Below are 24,411 nucleotides of genomic sequence, written 5' to 3'. Positions count from 1 at the left end.
TATTGCTTAAAACAAGGGCTTTTGCCTAAATGCTCACAATATGTTTAGGTGCCTGCTTGTACCTAAACACCTCTTGTGTCAGAGAAGCTTCTTTCACTGAGGAATTAGAAGAAATCAGTGCGTTATAAAATCTAGTGATCTGGCATTGTTCAGCTCCATTACCTCAGCAGGAGGTTTAGGAGCTGGCCACAGTATTTAGTGTGTGCAGATGGTTCACTGGGTGCAGGGAACTAAAGCCATGGAGTACACAGAGCTCCCGAGTCCTTCCCTTGTGACAGGGCAATATCCCTACAGTCATTAGTTTTGTACCTTAGGGACACATTATTCACTCCAGTGAAAGGAAAACACAGGCTGATTTATCTGCTGAAATCCTGATGTCATTCCAGTAGGATAAGTGTGTTGATTTACATCAGCTAAAGCACGGGAAGGCCTCTAGAAATGATTGTTCCATGTATTATATTTGATGGATTTGATGAATCAGGGAGCTTTCCTGGGAATGATGGAGGAGACAAAATTGAACCAAGATTTAAGGAAAAGGTCACATGCTATTCAGCATCATATACATTTCTCTTCAGAACTCAAAGAAAAAGGCCATCATATTTTATTTAAGGTCTGGCCACTCTGTCCTATGAAAGATCCCCTCTCCACAGCTCAGGCACAGCTCCCACTTCTCTTTCTCTCATCAACAGCTAATTCCAAATCCAGCTGTGGCCCGGGAAAGACAGGGGAGGTGTGAAGCAAAGCTGTATCAGGCAGGAGAGAGATTATTTCCCCTGCTGCTGGGAGAGAAGCAGCTCAGATGAAAAATGCTGTCCTTTGATGCCATAGCGCAGATTTGGGATGTTGGCCAACTCCCCAGGGCTGTCCTTGGATGACTCTGCCGTCGTCTCTCCGTTTCTCCAGGCTGATAATAATGCTCATCCATCACACTTAAATAGCCAGAACCAAACTGAGCTGGTAATATGCATGATGTTGGTCCAAATCCTCAGCCTAAAAGCTGTGCTCTGTCCCACAGCAGGTTTCACAGGTGCTGTAATTCCTGGGGAGGGTTCAGCACTGTTTTGCATCACACTGTCTATAAATCACAGGTTACTGAAAAAACACCCTTTGCTGCTGCAGGCGCTGTACAAAGCCATTGTTAAAGACAGAAAGTTTGTCATGGCAGAGTTGAAAATTTTATTTCACCCTCAACAGCTTCAGCTGAGGCTCTTCCGGCCCCAAAACAAAAGTGAGGTAAAGAGGGCACAAGGGGGGACCAGAAGTGAAAACTGATTGTAAGCAGCAGCTCCTTGGTCCTCCTGCAGGGCCCCTTCTCTGGAACCACACAGCTTTCCTCACTGCTCAGGAATTGAAGTGCCCCAAGCCCCAGCAGAAAGGATCAGGCCTGTAAGCTGGTTTCACTTTTGTTATTTGTTCCTAATGTCCCGTCTGTTCCCACGCAGGTTTTGGAGTATCGATCACCCCACAGCACAAGCTTCCAATGAACAATGGATCCGTGGTTAATGAGTCCCAGTAACTCCACTCACCTCACTGGAGCCCTTGGGGTGAGAAAGTTAAGTGCTCCTGTACCAGCTCAAGTGACTGCTCACCATTTCCTCAATATTTCATCTCTTTGTGTTGTGTAGTTTGCCTTCTGCTGAGCTAATGTTTGTTTTTCCAGAGAGCGGTTATTGTGGTAAACTGATATCAGACCAGCAGTGTGGGAAGTGAGATTTCATCTCCTGTACTTCAGTGCTTCGTGCAGGAAGGCAAAAGAGAGCCAATGGAAGAGCTTCCTTTGTCCTTAAGAAGGATGACACCTTGCTGCTAGTGCAGTGGTGATGGTCACTCCTTGATGCTCACCGAGTCTCTCTCACCAGTGATTTTCCATGATTTAGATCCTATGGTTTTTTTCCTAATGGAGAAGATATCGCATTCCCCTCATTTCAGTGTGAGAACACCTTGGGCACATCAGCATCTTCTGCTGTTATCTAGGTATTGGCACACCAAGATCTCTGGGAACATGATTCTTTTCTGTTTGGTTGTCTTAAATCACACCCTTAAGCATGTTTTAGTTTACTCACATAAGTAATATTACAGAAAATAATGGGATTTCTGAGCTGAGAACACACTGGGCCCCATTTGTGTGTTTGTAGACCTCTGCCATCCAAAACTGTGGAAGGAAAATGTCCTTCAAATTTTGCAGTTGTAAGCAATAGTTGTTTATGGTTAATATAACTCTCTAAGAATCGCTTCTATTCTAATCTTGCTGACTAATCTCTCTTCTCCCAAAATTTTAATCTTACTTAAGGAATAAATGTGTGACATTGTGCTAGAAAAGCCAATCAACTGCTCAGTCTCTAGCTGGGAAGCAATGTGAGTTCCCCTTTGTACAAGCTCTTCTCAAACGTGATTGTTTCCCCAGTGTCAAATTCCATGGATTTTAGCAGCTGAATGGGTACAAAATTTGACATGGTCAGAAACGTGTGCTTATGAAAACTTATTACCATTGAATAGCTGGTGCATTCTTGGTGCACTCATGTGCAAACTGCACTTGGAGGGAGCTGGCTGGCAGCACCTCTGGGCCTCATTAGCACACACACGCACACATCCCAAGCACCATTCCCATGTTCCATGGGGAGGAGATCCATGAGGCCAGCGTGGAGCGAGCCAGCACCCCGCTGTCCTCAGTTAACCCTGGAGCTGGCTGAGGTGGTTCAACACCACAACTCGGCCAAGGCAAGCCCTGGGAGAGAGGCAGCTCTTGAGGGCGAGAACTCACGCGCTGGGAATTACAGCCCTCGCAACACTGAACGGAGAACAAGGTTGGGCAGAAACACCAGGTCCTGTGACCTTCCAGCTGACACTGCTGTGGGCTGCTTGAGGGTTGTGCTGGGCACCAGCACACAGGTGGCTCCCACCTCCGTGCCGTGCTCCACCAGGATGATAAAATCCAGCAAGGTGTAGTCAGATGCCAAACGCAAAGTGCACGGCGCAGCCAGAGACTGAACTAAGTGGTTGAGGTGCAGGGCGTGCAAAACTGGGCCAAAAATGGCAAAACACGTGGGAAAGTGTCAGTTGTCCAGCCTTGGGTCTCAGCCATGGGCGAGCTACAGGCCTGTTTGGATGCCTGTGTCACTGTAACCCAACCCTATGGCACCAACAAAAATGGGGCCCACATGGGTTAACCTATCACAGAATCACAGAGCGGTTTGGGTTAGAAAGGACCAGAAAGATCATGTAGCTCCAACCCCCTGCTGTGGGCAGGGACACTTTCTGCTGGACCAGGTTGCTCAAGGCCCCATCCAACCTGGCCTTGGACACTCCCAGGGATGCCCAGAGCCAAGGGCTCACACTGCACACACAACTGGATCAGTGTGCATGCACCAGCTTTAAGAAAAGCTGCTTCACTCTCACAAGCTGCTCCACTGACAAGGCCTTACACTACCAAACCCTCTTTCCCTGGATTAGTGCTACCCCTAGATTTAGAGACAAATCTCACAAGTTATTCTGAAGAGTTGAAATAACAAGGCTTTGGCAGCCAGGGCTGTGGGGGAAGGTTAAGCACTAACGCTGAGCACACAGTGCCTCCTTCCTGGCCTTATCCAGTTCCTCACAAGCTTCTGCTTGGAGTGGAGCTTTTTAGTTCAGGCAGAGGGAACTCTGGTCCTCCTGCCAGACCAGGGGGTGATGGTCATCATAGGACCTCTTTCCCTGTCTCTCTCCACTACAGCATTCCCAAGCAAAGGGCCACAGTATCCTCTCTGGGTGGAAAGACACCATGGGTGAGAGATTCTGGGCGTGAATAAATAAGAGCAGTTGCCAACAAGGAACTTGAGGGAGAAAAGCCAGATTTTTTTAATGAATATTCAAATAAGGACAACGGGAACTTCCCTGGACACTAAGTGTTCCTGCAAATCCAGTTCTCATCTACTTGGCTCTAAAGGCTGCTCATGAACTTTTCTAATGCCTATGTGACTTGGGTGATTAAGTCCAATTGGTGTCATGTTAGCAGTGGACACATTTCCCAATACCCACTGATTCTGATAAGATATTCATTGCAAAGAAAACACCCCAAAGGTCACTATTTTTAAAACAAAAAGTTACCATTTTCAGTTTGAATTCAAAATTTCATTATCTGATTTGATTCTAGTAGTTGAAGTTATCTCTAGGAATTGTCAAAACTAAAAATGTTATTGAAACAAACCATCTGAATCAAGTGCAAATATTTTTTTTTAACATCCCAAATATTTTCTTTAACATTTAGTGACCTGAAAATCCATGTTTCACTCAGCACCAGTTACCAATAATAATAAAGAAAGCAAAATATTTTTCTAGATTAGAAATACGAAATGCACAGGAATAACATCCAGGGATATCATCACATCCATTCCTTCAGGAAAAGTCTGCCTCACTACCTTAATTTTCCTAGGAGCTTAATACATCCCTTGCACTATTAAGCAAAGGTCTTAAAGGGGGATTCTGCCAAGGTTCAGCTCTATTTCACTAGAAGACAAAAGGCCAAAATAAGCCCCAAAGATAATAAGGAATGTCATTTATAGGTGGGATGAAGGCTAAATTGCTCCACAGGCAAGCAGAGCTTTAGTTTGAAAGACAAGAGCAGGGTGTCATTATTTCACTCCAGTGTGATTCTGAGTGGCAGGAACAAGGCTGCTTCCACATGCAGGTTAGGTGCAGTAAAGGGTGCTGATCCCTAAAAGGCAGCAAAGAAGGAACCATTTAAAAGACTGAAACTTTTAACTTGGACATTTTAAAATCAGAATACATTGGTTTGGGTTTAGGTGATCATTTTCATTTCAAAGTTCACCTGCATGGATTTTACAGGCTCAAACAAAACTTGTCAGTTCAACACAAGCCACTCATTTTCTTTCTGTTCTGTTTGTCTTGCCACAGTTTTTGTTCAGGGTTCACAAGAACTGATCTCTTTATACAGGCCACCTAACCAAAAATGTTACATAGCTTTACATTCTTTAAACTTTCCATGTATTAAAATTAGTATTCATGCCATGGTCAATGTGCTGTGAGTAAATAAAACCTGAAAATCCAAATGAACAGCCAAACTCCTGACCCTGCCTGCTCCAAATGCCCATCTCCTCCTCTACTCCCCCAAGCCAGCAACACATATATATCCATACATACATATAACATATAAATAACACATATATATCCAGATATACAGAAAGACAAAAGGAATTTCCAAGTCCCCAGGCCAACAAAATTCTTCCCCTGTTCTCCTCCTGACCCGAGTCTTTGGGTTTCCAGTGTTTTTCTTCCTGGCTGCTGTTGGTTTTGGCAAGAGCAGTAATACCACTAAGAACTTACAGACCCTCTGTTCTATTCCAAAACCGATTTAGCTAACTTAAACCATGAAAAAAAAAACCCCTCACCTCCTTATCAGCTGGAATTTCCACTAGTGCCCGAGGGACAGAGGAAACCACGGAGCACACTACAACCCAGCAGGAAATATTTCTGACCATGATTAATGCTTCCTTTAGCAGTGGAACAGAATCTTTGCAGATCTTTGGGGATCCTTGGAAGAGTTCCATTTACTACTCTCCGGGCCGTATTTTGCTGTGAAAACCTTATTACACAACAGAAGCATTAACAGATTCAGAGTAAAATAAGAAAAGATGTATTATCCTAAAGATTTGGAGAACAGGGAGGGAAAAAGTTTAAGAAAGGCACACAGGGTTTTCCTTTCACTCCATGTGATTATGTTGTGATAATGCCCGTTACAGACCTGTCCATCACTCGTGGGCTCAGGTCAGAGGAGCTCTCTGACCCGACCAGCTGGGTGACACAAGCCAAACAATGACAAATTCAGCCTCAGTTGCTCTGGCCAGAAGGATCTCAGGGTTGCCTGTTGAGCAGCTATGAGACAACCACACTCTCTTTTTGTCCATCCTCTTTTTTTTTTTTTTTTTTTTTTTTTTTTGGCTAGGGAATTTCCAGGGATAGCTACAGAGCTCGGAAAGGCACAGTCTCTCACGTGCAGAAAGGTGTCTTCCTTTGGCATTCCTTCTCACCTTTTAGAAGGTGTACTCATTCATACCTTGAACTACTTTGTTAGGAAGTACTTTAAAGCCCTACTCTGGCACAGTAAACCTGCCCTGCAAGGTTTCTGGGTAGAGACATCCCACAGCAGCAGGGGAGCCTCGCAACACCAGCCCTCAGATCCCATTGCCACTGGAGACATTTGTGCCCTTTCGCTCACTGGGGAATGCCACGGCCACAGACATCATGGAAGATGATGTTTTTATTGGAAATGACAGGATACTACCACCATTTTCAACTTGCTGAAATAGAGGCAGACTCACTCTGGAGTGCTGAAGACTCAGCAGTTAACCAAAGACATTTGACCGAGGATTCTGCTTGGTCTACAACTGGTCACCAAAAATACAAGGGCAGACTACAACCCCCTGTGAATCACAGAGAGGGCTTAAACCCAAGGTGACTCAGGAAAAATTAAGATGGTATGCAATTTATCCCAAACAGAATTTGGCTTGTGCCATGACATTTTTTTCCTTATGCCACTCACTGAGCTTCTATAATATCTCATCCCCAAAGCCAGAACGCCTCCCAGAGCAGCGCTATCACACCCTCCCCCCCAGACCCTGATGGGTCAGTGATTCAGCACTGACTCAGCGGGAGCAGGGCCATGGACTGAACCACTTGGTGTCATTTCTCATTGCCTTTCAACGTCTCCCATCCAAGGGGTGACACAGTCCAACCTGTTAAGCTAACGAGAGCTGACAAGATCCCAGCCTGAGAAGAATACAACATACAGAACAATAGATGCTCAGCCCGGTTCTCTTCAGCTCCAAGCAGCACAGGAACCTTTTGTTTTAGCAGCTGATGAGACACACACAAGGAGTTGCAGAGAGTCACTCAAGCGTGCTTACTTTTGTTTCTGCTCACTCCTTTCTCCAGCTTCCACTGGTGTGCCCGTGGCTCACTCTCCATCAATCTCCATCAAACACTGATACAAGCCAGAAAAAGCCCATGTCCCTGGTAGGCAGGGAAACCTCAACACAGTTCTTTACTAACATCCAGTGCCTGACTAAGTAACAGCCAGCCTTCAGGGAAGCACAGATGAAGGTCCTCCCTGCATATTTTTCTGTATAGCACCAGTCTCTTAGAAAACTTGGATGTTCTTTGTACAGGTTTCTCAGCCCAGCCCGTACAGAGCACAGTCTCCCCACAGCCTTGCTGCCCTTCAACACTGGCCATGGGGAAAGAGGGACTGAAGCACTGGCAGTTCTCATGCCTGAGGTTTTCCAGGTGAAGACAGAGGTGCTGCTGGTAGCTCTCATGTTGTTACCTCAGAGACAGACTCGGGAAGAAGTGCAAGTACTCCTTTTCCCAAAGTAGAAGGAACTGCTAACCAATTGGAAATCCCAAGTTTTCCTACTGGGAAGAAGTGTAGCTGAGAATGGCCCCTGTAGAACAGCACAGAGGACTGGGCCCCTGGGCCAAACACAACTGCCATTGACTAGAGCAAGACTGGGGAGAGGCCTCAGGCTGGAAAAAGGGGCTGCTTTGCACTTATGGGCAAGGATAGTCCCTCCCTCCTGTGTTTGTGGCTGTGTTTTTGGGCTGACAAAAAGGGTAAGTTGCCCCTGATGAAGCTGTGATGGAAAACTAATCCTCTCCAACAATAGCCCAGTGCTAAGAAACATCCATGGGTCTGGGCAGGAGAGAAAGCAAGGACCCTTTCTAAGGGCGTTTGTTTCTCCATCAGTCTTTTGTGGTGTCTCTCCCTCTCACCCACCTCCTTCCCTGCTTGGTTATTCCAGCAGTAGTTTGCACAGGCTGTTTGCAGAGACAGAACAACAACAGAGGTCTGCTTGGACAGCCAGCAGAAACCTCTTAGCTTGAGACCAGAAATGTGCAGAATCCCCAAAGAACAAAAATGTTTGAACTTGCCTCCCCAAAAGTGTTGTATTCATTGACTTGCAAGCAGGGGGAGCAGCCGTAGTAATTTAACCTAGGGAAGAGTGCCAACAACTTATTTAATTGCAGAGTTTGTGCCAACAGCCCCACAATACAACTATTAATACAAGTCTGCAGTACAAGACTAATTCTACTAACCTTTTGCTGTTGCCTTATAGTCAGGTCAGCGGCTGCATCCCTTCTGTGCTGACACTATTCAACAAACACTGGCAACTGCTTTTAAGCCAACACGAAATGGAGCAGGGCAGGAGGGAGGGAAGTGTGGGACCATTGAGTAAATGAAGATTCCCCCCCCCCCTGACCCCACCTCTCTCTGTCCAAATGTTTCACATTTCTTTCTCCATGTCATGCCTCTCTCTTGAAACTGGAAATGTGTCCTGCCATGTATTTGCTCCTGGAAAACAGCCAGATCTTTGGTCTGAATTCCATCAGCTCATTTCCCAGTTTCTATGAGACTGCGTTTGAGAAATGTGGGTCTCTCTCAGTCCGTTGGCAAGGCTGATCATCAATCATGTATGAAAACATGAGGTCTGACATTGGGGACCAATCCACTTTTGTAAATAAAGCATTCCTTTAAAGAATACATATTTTTACAGAAAAAATAAAAAAAAATTAGAAATAATGGATCCAGCACTACTGCAAGTTTTCAAGGGCACGATTATTCCAGCGATTATGTCCCATTGTAAACAGCTTAAAAGCCAACATGAAAAAATGCATAAACCCCAAGCAACATCATTGTTGTATGAAGTAGTAAATTCCCTGGTGCAGTTGCAGACTCATTCTTGCTTCACTCTTCACCCATTCCCACATTTGGGGTTTTATACTCACATCTCATGACTGCATCGCAACTATAAATTCCAACCACCTGGGAGCACATTTTTTTATTACACTCACAAACAGCATAAAAGGGTTGTAGCTTTTAACTGTGTCCTGCTGGCACTGCCATGATAGAAAAAATAAATACTGCTTGCAAGCTTAGAGAAAACCAGGAAAATACCTCCCTATGGCTACAGTGGACACTTTCTCAGGAAGTCAGTAGCTTTCCACAGGTGTTGGGAAATTTTCTGACCCTGCTGATGCTACGAAGCAATTCCCAGAAAACTTCAGCTCCCAAATTGTACCTCTGCAGGTCAAGCCGTGTCCAGGCAAGGACCCGCTCCTGACAGTGGCTGTTAAAGCCGGTATCTCTTGGATCTCTGCTGGCTGGGGCTGAAAACGTCGGAAGGGCGGATACGGGCAGGACACGGGTGCTTACAGCATCACTGCAGAATGTGTGACCGAAGCCCGGTACAACACCGAGCTGGGGCATTTGTCAGCCAGGCTCCTCATTCAGCCCTGCATCGGAAAATCCCCATTCTTGAGGGAGAATAGGGAATGGCTTTCAGGCTGGCAGATTATCTGGAGAGGTCTGTGGGAACTGCAAAACACTGCACCTGCCTGAAAAATGGCACCAGCTCAGCACAAGACGTTTCCCGAGGGGAAAGTTAATATATGGGAGGAATGCACATAAATCCTGTTATTTCTTAATGGGATTTGGGAGCTTATTTCTCACCCCGTGCTTTGAAATGTATCCCACAGCCTATTTCTATTAATGAATTTAAGCACAGTGATTTTCTTATCAGCAGGAATCATTCTTCACTGGGGTTTGATTTTTTTCTGGTGGGATTTTTTAATGCAAGTGTGAAAAATTAATATTATGCTTGAATACCGGATAGGATGTTAACAAGCTGTGTCCTGGATAAGCTGCTCTTGTTCTGCTCCTGTTGTCCTTTTCCTAATTTCAGTTGACCAGAAACCTGGAATCAATAATTTGTTGGTGGTTTTTTTTTTAAGATTTAGGCAGTATCTGGCTGAAAACGGGAAGACCAGAAGCCTATTTCCAGTTCAGCCCTGAGAATGAGCTGACACAAACCTTCTCTTACTTAAAACAAACAACACCTGGGAAGAGGTTTTCTCCACCCCTCAGGTGTACTTCGTTGGGACTGATGGGTGCCAACACCTTTCAGCGTTTCCTGACACTGTCCTTGGATGCTCTCTGCTGCCACCGGATGGGGATCCACTCAAGGCTTTGGAAGCACACAAATGAGTGACAGAGATTTTGTGCTTTACCTGTCTATTTTCAAATGCCTCTGGACTTTGTTTCTTTGACTACTAATGTTTGTTGGAAAGCAAATTACAGTTCCTCTCATTTTCACTTTCAAAGATCCCTCCCAAGTCTGAGAGTAATTCACAGAATATTCTGAGTTGGGGGGATCCACAGGGATCATCGAGTCTGACTCCTGGCTCTGCACAGGACAACACAACAATCCCACCATGTCCCTGAGAGTGTTGTCCAAACACTCTTTGAATTCTGGCAGGTCTGGGGCCGTGACCACTGCCCTGGGGAGCCTGTTCAGTGCCCCAGCACCCTCTGGGGGAAGAGCCTTTTCCTAATGTCCGACCAAACCTTGCCCTGTCACTGGTCAAATAGTTCCTGCCACAGTAGATACATACTGGATTCATGCTCCACAATTTTGAGCTCCATCACCAGATCCTGAAGGCAAACACCAGTGAAATTTGAGATGGGATCAGCTCAGCTCCAGCTCTATTACTGATGATGGGTTTTCTTCCTGTGCCTTGGGTTCCCAAGAAACATGGGAAAGGTAGAATTTCACAAGCAATCATCTATTCTGCACAAACACTGATTTAAAGAGTAAGTTCCCTGAGTCTCATTTTAGGATCAGTGTAAACCTGAACTCTGGTTATACCTGCTACAGCCAAGCAAACAAGGGTACATGGCCTTTTTCTGTCTAATCTTTCATGTAAGCTAAAGCCAGGGCAGGATTTATGAAGGCTCCATTTCCTGACCCTAAGGATTACACGTTGTGTTTAATCACACAGGATTCCTCTCTGTCCAGATATTTCCTCTCTTACACCTTTTTATGACTTTGAAGGACATGACACTGTAATTCCTGTGGCTGCAATGCAGTGGTGAAGACCTGACCTTTCAGGTGGATTTGGGACCAAACTTTGCAGCTGGGATTTATCTCTGGTAAGGAGGACACTGCTGCATGACTGGTCAGCTGGAGACTGAGCCCTGTCCCCACCCCTTCTCAGCACAGAGGGATGATTTTTTTCATCCTTTCCTTCCACGTGCACTTTCGTAAAAGCGGCATCACAGAGTTGCCTGTGCACCTCGGGACTCACCCCCGCTGATCTGCGTTAGGAAGGACAAGCAAGGTATTCCCTGTAGCCGGGCTCATCGTGACCCAGCCCAGCCCAGCCCAGCCAGCACTGCCCCTTCAGCTGTCTGAGAGCTGCCCCTGACCCTGCTGGGGCAGCAGCAGTGCCCAGCACGGCCCTGCTCACGTCAGGCAGGCGGTTTGTCCGCGGTCGCTAATTCAGTGCTGCGGAAGGGAACAGAAGTCTTTTTGTGCCGGGGAACGCTCGGCAGCCTAATGGAGGGGCTGACAATAGAAGCCTTTTCATCCAGCAACTCCCTGGCTTTAAGAGAAGGTAGGCGATCCTGCCCCTTGTGCTGGGATCAGCAGTCTTTGGAGAGGCCCTAAGCTGAGCCCTGAGAAACCAGGAAGAGTGGTGAGGAACTGCCTCTGCTTTCTGAAGCAATTACAGTGCCAGTTCCCTGTCTGCAGCATCCAGATTCCCACGTTGTCTGGGATCAGGCATCTGCCTCTAAGCTGACGTAGTTAAATAGTAAGAGATCACCACTCAGGCTATTCTTATAGACTATTTTTATTCTGTTCTTCCACAAAACCCCCACATTTCTAAGGCCACAGCATCCACATCTCTGGCCCTAAATGCATAACCAGGGCAGAGATTGCTCTGCAAGAAGGCGTGAGCATAACAATGGCTTTGAAAGGGAAACCTTCACCAGCCCACTCCAAGGATATGGGAAGATAAAGAGTGAGAAGGGGTGGTTCTTTTAAACATTAACAACACAGAGGCCCCAAGCTATTCTTCAGCAGTGGGGAGAAAAATAAAGTCCATACTGACAAGAACAAGGGTGGAAATGTTCAAAGAAAAAAAAATTAAAAAAATAATAAGAGGAGAAGTCAGCAGTTTCATGGTCACCAGTTTCTGGCTCAGTGTCATGTCCTCATGTCCAAGCCAATAAGTCTCTCATTACTCTGCCAGCTCCAGAGAAGCCTCTCTGATGTGAGCACTGGCCATGGTTTTTGTGCCTGCAGCCCTACAAAAAGGGTAACAGTTCCTAAACTGCTATTTGCCACACCAAGGCATACAGGGAACAGGTGCAAAGAAACTTTGCCTGTTAGTGCATAAGATAATTCAATTTTGTTTATGGGGACTCAGGGCATTCAAGTGGGGAAATCAATGGGCTCCTGGTCCTGGGAGAACACTGATTCCCAGTGTTTTGGTCAGGGACAGGGCCAAGTGTCTATGGATCACCTGGGTACAGAAGGGCCTTTTGGGTTTTGTGTTGTCAAGAATGGAGGAACAATTCTCATTATGTGCCAGTAAGTGCTCCGTGAGCTCCCTCAAGTGAGGTGAACAAGACCTCATAACCAAAAAGAGAAGTAGCACAGGCATGGGAGGCTTGTGGAAGGATCCAGCTCCTGCAAGCACTGACTGCTGTTCATTGCAGCAGAGGTTGGATCAGGCTCCTGACAAGGTTTAAACACCTCAGGAGAATTCCAGATTCTTTCTCAGGCTCTGTCCCAAACTGTTCCCATTATTATTAAACTTTTATTGCTTCCTACATCCCTGCTGAGAGGTAAACCTCAGAGTTTGGCATGAGGTCCCTGTAAATGCCCTGCCCTTTTGAGTGAAGGGAACCCATGAACTCCAGCACAACATGTGCAAAGTGTTCCCACACAGCCGCTGTCCCAGAGAGAGAACACTTGGGATGCTTTAATTCCTAGACAAGAGAAACAGCTCCTTTGTTGGCATTGTCAACGTGGAGCTCAAAATAAAAGGGCATTTCAGAGGCCTCTACAACAGCTCGAACTATTCCAAAGGTTGGTGTGCAGCAAGGAGGAACAGTCTATAGAAATACCTCACCTGGCTCCAAAATAGTTGAGATCGATTAGCATGAATTGCCTGAAGTTAAAAACTGTTAGAGAAAATTGAGAGGGCATGAACACTTCTGTTACATTTTTGGCTTTACTGCCTAGAACAGTCAGGGCTTTCATTTTTGCAATACTGATCTTACAGCCCAGGGTGAGCCGAAAAAGTAATTTTTGAAAGAGAAATCTAGGCTTGCTTCTGAATATTATCATGGTTTTGAGGCCCCAGCAGATTGGATTCTAATTAAACACTCGGTATCACCTGCAATCACTTTTGCATTTCTCATGGAAGTTCCAGTTCCAGGTGAACAAACTGCTTGTTTAATGAAATTTCCACTGGGAGCAAATCTCTCCCATTCCTTCCCTTCTGGTACCACCTCTTTTCTCTCTTTATCTTCCCATATCCTTGGAGTGGGCTGGTGAAGGTTTCCCTTTCAAAGCCATTGTTATGCTCACACCTTCTTGCAGAGCAATCTCTGCCCTGGTTGTGCATTTAGGGCCAGAGATGTGGATGCTGTGGCCTTAGAACCGAATGTTGGGAGGATTCCACCAAGCTTATTTCTGAGGCTCCCTGACAAACCTGTGCTTAGGTGGCAGACCAGGAACACCACACAGGATCCTAAAGCACTGGGGCCCAAAGGCAGCTCCAGGACACAAAGGAAACTTTGAAAGGAAAGGAAACTTCCTTATATTCCCATAATGTTCCCAAGATGGCTCAGTCCTGCTCCAGGACAGTCAGCACCCTGAGCTCCTATTTTGCTGACACATTGTCAGCATTTCCAAATTTCTTTCAATTGAAAATCAGTATGTTCTTTTAAATGTCCTGTACAGCCAGAACCATAACATAATTCTACAGCTTCACCTGATGAGTTGTTACAGTCAGTCCAGAAACAAGATAGAAAAAGGCTGACAAGAGGGAATGTCAAAGCACCTTCCCACATGGAGAAGGGAAACTATGGGTTGGATGTTATAAATTTATGGTCTGCTCTCACCTCCAGCAAAATAAATTATGAAGAGACCTGCGTTAAAGACTTACCTGCCATGGAACTGTTTCAATATAGGTTTGTCTTTCCACGGGGATGGGAAAAAGAAGAGCATGAGTGTAAAAAGGTCGCGTGTTTTAAAGACTGGAATTCTCATCAGCTGCACAACCAACATTTCTGACAAGTTGAGTTAGGCTGGGCTGCATGATGTGCTGAGCACCATGGCTGAGCCAGCAAAGCTTGACTAGTATGTTGAACTGGGAGTCCAAAATCAGCCTGTCCTGTTGCACAGGGCACAGCAGTACATCTGAATAGCAAAGGGAACTGGACTGAAAGGCAGTAAATAGCTTGTTCTTATTTTGAAGGCAGTGCTAAAAAAAATATACACTAAAAAGTTAAAGCTCTGGATCTCTGAACCAGCACTTTCTACCAGCTGAGAGTACAGGTCTGGCTTTTGCACTTACACTCCCAAATGTTTCTTCTCTTGCTTTTGGGTAAATTCTTGGCATGTTATTGATGGAAAAATGTGCCTTTCCAAAAAACTGCACAGGGCTGGGAGAACCAGTTTTTGGCATGTGGGCCTTTTGTAAATTCACTCCTTCATTTTGAACTTCTATCACAGCCTTTGGTCTGAAGATGAGACACAGTACTCGTGGATCCCAGATGGCTAGAAAGATCTATTGTATTCAAAGAGATCTGTTATCTGTCTGCTATTCGATAACAATACATCAGTGTTACTTTGTTTTAAGTCATGTTGCAAGCTTTCATGGGCACCAGTTTAGTTATTTGCTGAAATGTGCAATTTTCTTTACACTGAGGCCATTTAACACCACTCTGTCAACGCAAACAGACAGTTAAGTGGACATAAACAGAATGTATTTGCAAACAGAGCGGGGAGCTGAAACAGAAATAAAGCTTCTTAAGTGTGAATAATCAGAAATTAAAAACTGACATCCACGTTTTCAGGTATTTATGTGTAATGTTATAGAGAACTGTTACTGGATCGTTCCCAGTGTGTGCCTGCGTGAGCAGTGTGATCTTTAGTGGTTCCTTTCAACCCAAAACATTCTATGATTCTCCAAGCAGTCTTGTACAGAATTTAACCTGTAACAGAATTCAGTCTATCTTTTCCCCACAGCTCCTCATTACTTCCCAGTACAATCAGGTGAAGAATACTGAATTAGCTAAATGACTAATATGCAATTAACTCCGAAGAGCACACAGTGAGTTCAAGCACAAGAGGAATTTCTCAGCTGAAACTGGAAACCAGGAAACTGGAGCTGCCTGAATTCCAGAGAGCACAGCTTTCACATGCAGCCATTCTCCAGCTCTGCATCACCCATGCATGAATGAAACACTGAAATGTTGACACTGATAGCACAAACCAAGCAGGGACTACAAGGGAAAAAAAAAAAAAAAAAAAGGAAAACCCAACCAAAAAAACCCTCAGCCCGTTTTTCTAGTGTTGTTTCAGGGAAGGCAGGCACAAGTCATACAGCTCCCAGTGGCACTGTGCACACTCCAGGCATGTTTGACATTAAGGGGCCTGGTTGTTGTGGAAACCAAATCCCATAGATTAATTAATGTTCAGCAGCCAGAGCCATCTCTCGTCCTCTCCGACTCCCTGCCCCCAATTAAATAAAAAAAAGGGGGAAGGGGGATGGTGGTGCTTTTTACATCACAGAGGAATGTCTAAACAAAAAAGAAAGTCTTTCCTCACAGCTGCAGGACACTACCAGTAACAGTGAACAGCCTGTTTTAGTCCCTCATGTTTATAAAATGAAAATTATAACACCATTTTGCTGCCTGTGGCTATACCAAACTCTCTCCAAGAAGGCCCTGCAAGAAAGATATGATGTGAAATTTCTAAAATCCCCTTATGGTGAAAGGACTTTTATGGAAGCCCCCTGTTTTTACTTGTGACGTGTAAATGCACTAATCACAACTAATTTATTTCAGTGACTGACAGTTCTTCATGGGACTGTGTTTGCACGGGGAGTTGCAACTGGATTTGAAACTAGAAAGCACCACACAGACGCCACAAGACAAATATATTTAAGACCCACTGGAGGCAAAATTTCAGAGTTACCTAAATCCTATTTTCAGAACAGTTTAAGGACCATAGATCAAACACATTTTAGATGTTCCTAGATTCGATTTGAGGCTTTTGAAAATCCGTTGTCTTCAGCATCTGCATCTTGAGGTACCTGGGCACTGAATCACACCAGTTCTGATGACATTGAGAAATTCCTTCTCCCGTTTTTTTTCCCCCTCAGAAATCCTTGTGAGCCATGCTACCAGTTGCCTGTTGGCAATACTCAATCATTAAATAATAAAAATCTTGGAGGTGTACCACACTTGATAGATATTTAGTAAGCAGAGAGGTATGTGGTGTGAGCAAACCATTAACAGACACAAGACATACCACTTACCTGATAGGTCCAAGTATTCACAATACTCTTTCACAAGTACACTTTTAATGAGCCACCATGTGATGTAAAACACTCGCTTTCTTCTCACTTCAGGAGTGGTGGGGATGGATTACTGACCGTGACTTCATGACACAAGATCACCTCATAAGAGTCCCCTACTCCCTCCCATTCGTAGCAGTGAAATAAATACAGGCAATTTCTGCCAGCCGAGATACTTCCCGTGGGACAAAACCTGCGACTGGGTAGTTAAACAACACAGAGAGCTCTCCTCTGTTTCTCAAACGTGCAGCCCCTGAGCAAACCTGCTGACTTGAATAGGTGCTCAACACTCGTAAAAACCAAGCCAAATACAGCATGAAATACAACATTTCAGGGTTAACTTTTACAGCTCTTGCCCTGTAAGTCGGGCACCGCTCCTAAGCTGGAAAATTTCCCGCATGGAAAATCAGAAGGGTACCTTTGAGATGATTAATGGCTCGCCGTGCTCCAGCCCTCCTTTCAGCGTGAATCCCCATGGAGCGCCTCCGTGCAGCAGCGCCTCCAGGTAGATGTATCTTCCTTTGTGGGTGATGCTGCACTCTGAAGGTGAGATGCTGGTGTTAATATTGTCTAACATCCTCATCTGTCCTCATCACATACTCAGGCAAAGCGCAAAAACCCACTCAGGCAAGCACAGAACGACCGAGCTGCAAATTAAGCTCCCCGGAAGCCCCACCACGAGTCATCCCTGAATGCACGAAACGAGAGCAGTCCGAGATGGGAAGTTTTTCTTCAGAGCTAAAGTCCAAGGTGATGGGCTAAAAACATTCCCCTGCACATCGCAGCACGCTGCTTCTCCCTCGGGATCGCGATGTTTTACTGGCGCTTCGGCACCGTGCTTTCCCCTTTGCCAGGTACTCTGGGCATGACAGCCTTGCAAAGATTTCTCTTCCTGTCTTCAGTAGATCAAACTTTAAGGATGTGGGGGAAAAAAAAATAAAAAAGAAAGACAAAAAAAAAGACCAAAAATAAAGTTTATAGATTTAAAAGCCCCTGGGCAGCAAATTGCCAAAATCCAAACGAATGCTTCATTTGTGATTGATTATCAGTCTTTTCTTCCTTTCTGCCTGCGATTTACCATTACAATGGCCTTTTTGCCTCAGCCCACTGCACTAAAAGAATGGAAGCGTCTTCTCCCTCTCGAGCTCTCAGTTACTCTGTTCGCTTACTTCACAATTTTCTGACTTGTCAAAAAGAAAAAAAAAACAACAAAAAACCAGGCTGGGGGAGGAGGAGAGAGAAAGCCCATTCCTAAAACCCTTTAGCGGGGTTTAAAATGTGAAATAATTCCATACTTATTGGATTAAAAAGGGGGGGGGGGAAGGCTATCGGGAAAGCTGGAGAAGCAGGTGGAATGAATCCTTTGGGAAAAACATTAAGATGAAAACTGAACTCTTTTCATTTTCGGTGCTCTCCCTGATGAGCTGCCAGAGCTGCAGCAGCTACTGCTGCTCTGAGGGAGGGTGAGGAAGTGAGAGGGGGAGAGAGAGAGAGAGAGAGAGAGGTGGATTAAGGCAAGTAAGGCAGCGCTGCCCAACTGTGCACACCAAGCATGCAATTATAAAATGCAGTGTGCAAAGCTGGGGCTCACCCTTTTATTGTGCCCCCGGAAACCACCATCTTTCTATTGTACTTGCCAAGGAATTGTAACAATCCAAACTGCCAGTTGCTGAAAACACAATGGACCTGTTCCAAATCAGCTCAGTGGAGCACTGCTAATAATTCTGCTCTCATAAAGCGCTTTTCCTCCACATGGAGCCCAACGACTTCCATGGACATATTTCTTTTCCTCATTTACATTGCTAGAAAAGGTCAATGCTTTCCCAATACGTGGAGAAAGAAATAACACCAAGAACTTGGGATACTTTTATTAATGTAGGCAGTTGACTCCTGTAGAATGTACCCACGTGTGTGCATCTGTTCTTGCTTAGGGATTTGACTCATTGTGTCACACATATCACTGAAGGTGTTCAAAACCTTTCCTGACTTTAACTGGACCTGGAACAGGACAACAGAGAGAGGAGCACAGAGCTCACTCCCTTTCCTGCTGGCATAGCTGAGGAAACACACAGTAGTGCCTCTGCCTCTAAGGCACCTGCACTTTTGATCTTACAGTGCCTGGGATGTGCATTATTTCTCCTTCGGGCTGTGGAGATCTTGTGTTACAAAACCTGAAAGAACTGTGGGGAGAAAAGCTTTGAAGCTGGGATTTTAAACCCAGAAATCTTTGCATTTGTTCATGCTGCCCCGTTCCCACTCCCTTTAAGATGCTACAGGTTCCCAGAGCCTTCTATCTGCCCCACGTGTCCCAGCTCTCATTCCCAATAGCCATGAAGAGGAATGCAGGAAAGAGGCCCCTGGCTTTATTTTTCATGGTAGATGATCCTCAATCCTTGCTTACACTGAGCTTTGTCCCCTCCACTTCCCTCCCAGGGGCTGAGTTTTCATTAGCCTCACATCCTGGTCGGGCTCACGGATTGCTATCATCCAGAACTCACCCTTTAGCCTGACTCAAATCAGATTTCTGTGGTCTTACACTCCTAAGGTTTCACTGTAAAAACCCTCATTCCAAGGCACCACAAAGAGCAATTCATTTCCATCCCCTCCACAGCCCTTCCAGAGACAGGTGAGGGCTCTGGGAGCTCTCCTGGGGCTGTACCTCCTCCTCTCCATAGCCAGCAGGACTAGTTAAGGCTGTGGAAGAACACACCGGCCTGTTAACAAGCCAAGGCACTTCCTTGGATTACATCCATTTCCCATAGGAAGCATTGGTCACTACACCTGTCTGCAGACTCCAGGTTTCCAGTAAGAGCTGACACTGTCAGTCCTGTGCCTGATGATTAAGAGCTATCAAAATATTTCTGAGGTACAGTTTTTCTTCTCCTCCAGCATCGTGATTAAGTTCAGGTGCTGAATCCAACATCATTTTTGCCATGAACTCTGTTAAATTTATCACCATGGCAATCACATCATTTTCTCCCCTTCCAAGAAACAGATTTCAGTGCTGAATACAACTAAAGCAAAATTGTCATTCACCTACCAAACAATTCCAAGTATTAAATACAAACCTTTTTTTCCTTTTTTAAAATCTTGCCTCTGCCAAGAACCTCAAATAGCTTGAGTACCTTAGCACTGTTTGCTACATGGAAGGAATTCTTTTATGAGGAGTATCTCTAAGGACAGAGCTGAGATACTTTCTGTTGAGGGGCAACAGAGCAGACCTGGGCTCAGAAAAGTGCTTTCCACACAGAGTAATATATCTCAATTGAAACATTGCGTTGTTGCAGTGTAAGAGAAAATAAATTTGGAACAGTCCTTAGAACCCTTTCCCTCATCAAGCACCGCACTGCTAAAGCAAGAGAAATTACCACTGATTTCACTCGTCAGAGTTCACAACGCACAGAGTGCATCTATCACCGATAAAAGCACTGCCTCCTTGCTGGCAGTTGCTCTGGCTTTTCCTAAATGCCTTCGAATAGTGTTTCTTTCGCGAATAAAGTTCAGTGAAGCAACACTGCCCCCATCTGCTGAAACCAGAAATTGTTACAGTTTAAGTTGCTCCATCTAAATGCAAACGTTTCATCAGTTAATAGGCATTTGTTATGCTTTTCCCGTTCAAAAATGAAGCAGATTCTTTCCTGAGTATTCAGAGTGGCGTCACTGTTTTTTCCTGGGTCCCTGAGCTGGAAAGTCATTTAGTCAGACTAAAAGTAAACCCAGAAATCAAAGACAGGAAATTCAGCTCCTAAATTTTGTACACATCTCTTAATGCCTGTTTGTCAGGGGAATTAAACATTAGGCTTAGTTTAAATCTACCTGCTGCTTAGCTGTATCTGATAAGTTCAGAGGAAGCAAATTCACAATTTATCTTTAAAGAGGATTCTTATAAAATACTGTGGGTCCTCGTACCTTTCACAAACACAGCCAAGGGGTGACTGGCCCATGGTCACACAGGCGGCATGAAAAGGCTGACAAAGGAAAGAAGTGCTTCCTTTTCTTTGCTCACTGGTTTTCTCACAGAAGAACTTCACTTTTTCTTCTAGGCAGGGCTCTGTGGAGGCTGAGGAGCATCAGGAATTTTAAATAATAGACATCCTTCAGGCACCAGTGGGCCCAGCTTCTTCCTCTGCCTCGGAGTCCTGAAGCCATTCACCTAAACCTGCAGGAGGACGGAACAGAACAGAAGTGTCAGAAGACACAACTCTCCTGGATCAGCTCAGGATCCCTACAGAAGTGAATCATTTCCTCTTGGGAAGGTTTATTATATAAAAAAGTAAAAATTAATTAATAGAAAATAAGGCTTTCCTCTACTTACCTCCGATCAGCTTGAGCTGACTCTAAGACATCCATCCCCTCAGCTCCGGAAAATGTCAGTCTGGCATCTAAAAGAAGAAATTCAGGCCACAGAATAAGCTTGTTTTTCTGATAAAAATATGAAAAATCAGATAGAGAAAAGGAAAGAGAGATAGAGAGAGATCTGAGAGTGAAAGAACAAAGCTGAGAAACAGAAGTAAGCTGCAAAATCAGTGAATCCACATCCATTTCTGTGTTGGAAAATGCACTTGCCTTTGAAGTCTGAAAAGGAAGAATTTCCTTTGGAGAACACAAAAGAGTCTCTCCATGTAATATTGCCTCCAGCACAGAACAGCTCTGGGTCCCTCAGTTCCTCAAAGCAAACTGAAAAGCAACAAGCCAAGGTGAGGAATAGATCCATCCCTCTAAGAAGAGCACAGGCGCTGTCACAACCGAAGGAGGTGAACTCAGGGCATCTGAACTCACAGTTGGTGTCCCCTCTGCATCTGATGCCATCACCCTGCTGAAAATAGGGTTCGAATCAGGAACCAGGAATCAAAACAAGAGTCATCACAGTACAACATCGCAATCCTACAGTGTTCCCACCCCAAACAGGATGATTACTAAACAGTTCAAGCCATTATTAAAGCTTTTAACCAATTCTGAAATGTCTGGTGGGTATGGGCCAGGTATTTCAGTAGAGTCTCTGCTGGCATAAATTACTCCAATCCCTCCCTCTGAAGCTCTACCCCCTCTGCACACCTCTCTCTGGGGAGAGTGGATTAGTTTAAACACAAGAAGTCTATATTTGCATCTTGCTGGTAAACTTCTGGTGATTTCAGATTTTTCTTCTCAGGAGTACTCCCAAACAGGATGAAAGTTATTCAGGAATTTGATCCTAAGAGAGTTATTCTGTCCCCAGGTTGTAACTGCTGTTTCAGGGGGAAGCAGCGAAGAGACTGGAGTGCTCCAGACCAGGACTCCCAGGAGATATGGGACAAAAAAAAGTCATCTGCAGCCAGGACAGGTGGTGTTCCGCAGAAAGCACCTTGCCAGGGCCCCGATGGGGAAAAGGTATCAAGTTTCCCGCTGAAGCCAGACTTTGAATGACACTTCGGGGATAAATCAATCCCTGAACGCGGTGTTTATTTGCTCTCCCTCAAGCACATGATCGGCTCCTGAGGGAGGGGTCTGTTCCCGAGGTTGGGGTAAGGAGCAGGTGCTTCCGAGCGGGGCTTGGGAAGTTGGATTCCCAGCTCACAGCACGGCAAAAGCAGGAGCGAATGCAGAGTGATCAGGGTCCGCCTCCCTTTCCCAGCCCTACAGCCAGGAGCAAAAGTTCAGTGCGCCATCCAAAATACAGGAGAAACAAACCTCCAGTACTGCCTGCCAGAGGTAGGGGCCGGCCCCCTCCCAGGTGAGTTTTCATGATTTGTTTACACCTGAGACTGTTGGATATTGTAGAGCGAATTTACCTGTAAACTCATTTGCCTCTTTCCTCTTTGGATAGGAGGGTGGTGCGTTAAAAAGCCCTCTCCTCGAGCTGTTTTCCACTCGGGATAGCAGTGCAGCAGGTTAATTCTTACTTTTGTAAGGTCTGTTGTTAGCTGGTTAATTCTTACTTTTCTTCACTCAGCCTGAAGTAGGCCATGTAAACCCACTCTTCTCCTTTGGTGTGTCTTTTAGCACCGGGAGAATGGATTCCCGCTCTTGTAAATTAAATTGGCGTGTTATCCTTGAGGAACAGTTATGTGTTTTTCTTCTAATCAGTTATTTAAATATATAAACATACCTGTCTGCCTCAGACATAAGCTCTCCAGCTCTGAGGATTTTGTCGTGGGCCCGGTTCATACACCTGCTCTGGAAAACTCGTGTCTGGGAGAAGCTGTTGCCTATTCTTTAGAATAACCTGAAAAGAGGGGACAGCCTCCTGTGTGTTCAATCCTGAAATCAAGATCCAGAATGGGACAGTCAGACACGTAATTTCCTTTGCTGAAGTGAAGCAATTGCCTCTTGATTCTGCACCCGCTCCCTCACCCTGAAAATACCAGCCAGGCAATCGCTTTTGGGAACCCAAAAACATGTGATCTCTGAAGAGAATGGTTTAAAACTAAAAATATTTCAGTTTTTATTTCTGAACCGGATTTTGGAGAAGATGCGTTTGAATCTTTTGCTTTTGCCCTCTGACCTTTTCTGTGTCGGTGGGAAGCCTCGTCATCCCAATATCTACCTTCAGTCAGCTCACGGTCACCCCCACAAAATGTGCCACTTTGCCGGCCAAATATCAGGAGGAAGATGACCCAGACTCTTCCCTGCCCCTGCGTGAGGGGATTTTTATCTCCCTTCTCAAAGGGCATCATTAAAACACATGGCATCACAAACCACAACATGGTGCCCCCCGCATGAGGGGAGGGGGGGGCGGCCATTTTGGGGGCTGAGGGGCTCGGCGCCACCGCTTCCCCGTGCCACGCTGGGATGAAGCCGGAGCTCCGCGCAGCAGCGGGTGGCCGGCCCGGGATGGCCCCTTCCCGGGGGAGAAGGAGGCGGGAGGAGCGGCGAGGCGGTTCTCCTCCTCTCTGCGAGCCGTGTCGGCAGCAGCGCCCTGCTCGGAGGTGCGAACCCGCAGGGGCGCAGGTGTGGGGGTGTCATGGAGGACTGAGGGGCGCCCCGGCGGGTCCCTCGGGGCGCGCGGCGGGAAGGCGGGTGGGCGCAGGTGAGGGGTCGTGGCAGCCTCCCCATACATTTGTCTCAAAGCTGCCACCGACTAATAGATTTCTCTTCTTGTTTGTTTTTGTTTGTTTGTTTGTTTTTCCTACTTGATTTCTTCTTCTTCTTTTTGTTTTCTTTCTTGTCTCTTTCTCATCTTTTTCTCGTCTCTTTCCCGTCTCTTGTATCTTCCCCCCCCCTTCCCTCCTCTTCCTTTTTTTTTTTTTTTCTTTTCTCCTTTTCCCCCGAGGTAAAAAGTTCACAGGCTTGTCCTCCAGGGGCTGTTAATAGCAATCATGCTCCCCAAAAATCAAGCCGTCCAAGTCTAGACTTTTAGCACCTTGGGTTCACCCTGGAATTTTTTCTTTTCTTTTGCCATACCTCCAAAAGCTCTTTTGTGAAAGGGGGAAAAGGTCCCCTTTGGCTTTAGTCAAACAGATTGAGATAACAGACAGCATTTGGAGATATAATCAAGGCAGACATTTATGGAAATCTCATCTTCAGGGTTTCTTGTAAAAGAAATTCTTTATCTGGAAACACCCTAGGAAGGTGGCATTGCACAAAGCTGCTTCTGGGTTCATCCTGACAAAACAAAGCAGAAGGCTTGAAAAAGGGGAGAAACAAGTGATACTTTTGAAAATTTAGAGATTTTACTGCCTAGGGTGATTTTTTCTTTTTCCCCTCCCAAAGATAGTGCTTGGTCTCAGTGATTTTTATATGCAGTTGTATGTCTAATATTTGAAAGTTTCCCTTACAGAAGGGCTATTAATGAGTTTGAAAATTAATGGCCAGCTGAGAACAGGGATGGCGTTTTTCTCTAAAGCTTTGATTTACTGAGTCACTCAAGCTGATGAATCAGACTGAAGTGTCACCTCACCACTGTGCTTATTACACCAGTGTGCAGTGGTAGATACACAGGAAAATGGTCAGGAAAAAGTGGTATTTTTGCATCTGCATCTCCTAATCTGTTTTTATCAGTAA

General features: G+C 45.4%; 1 protein-coding gene across 1 annotated transcript in view; it reads right to left on the bottom strand.

Moving 5' to 3' along the window:
• The window catches only part of SHROOM3 (shroom family member 3), a 103,211-nt gene extending 86,197 nt beyond the window's left edge, over window positions 1–17,014 (bottom strand). Inside the window, exon 1 of the mRNA XM_027668209.1 lies at window positions 16,850–17,014. Within this exon, the coding sequence (XP_027524010.1) occupies window positions 16,850–17,014 (165 nt within the window). The remainder of the gene's footprint in view (window positions 1–16,849) is intronic.
• Window positions 17,015–24,411: the final 7,397 nt, after the last annotated feature.

Source organism: Corapipo altera, unplaced genomic scaffold, assembly GCF_003945725.1.
Source record: "Corapipo altera isolate COAL_440 unplaced genomic scaffold, ASM394572v1 214, whole genome shotgun sequence".
Taxonomy (NCBI): Eukaryota; Metazoa; Chordata; class Aves; order Passeriformes; family Pipridae; genus Corapipo; species Corapipo altera.
The sequence above is the reverse complement of the archived record's forward strand: the minus strand, read 5'-3'. Positions and strand labels throughout refer to the sequence as shown.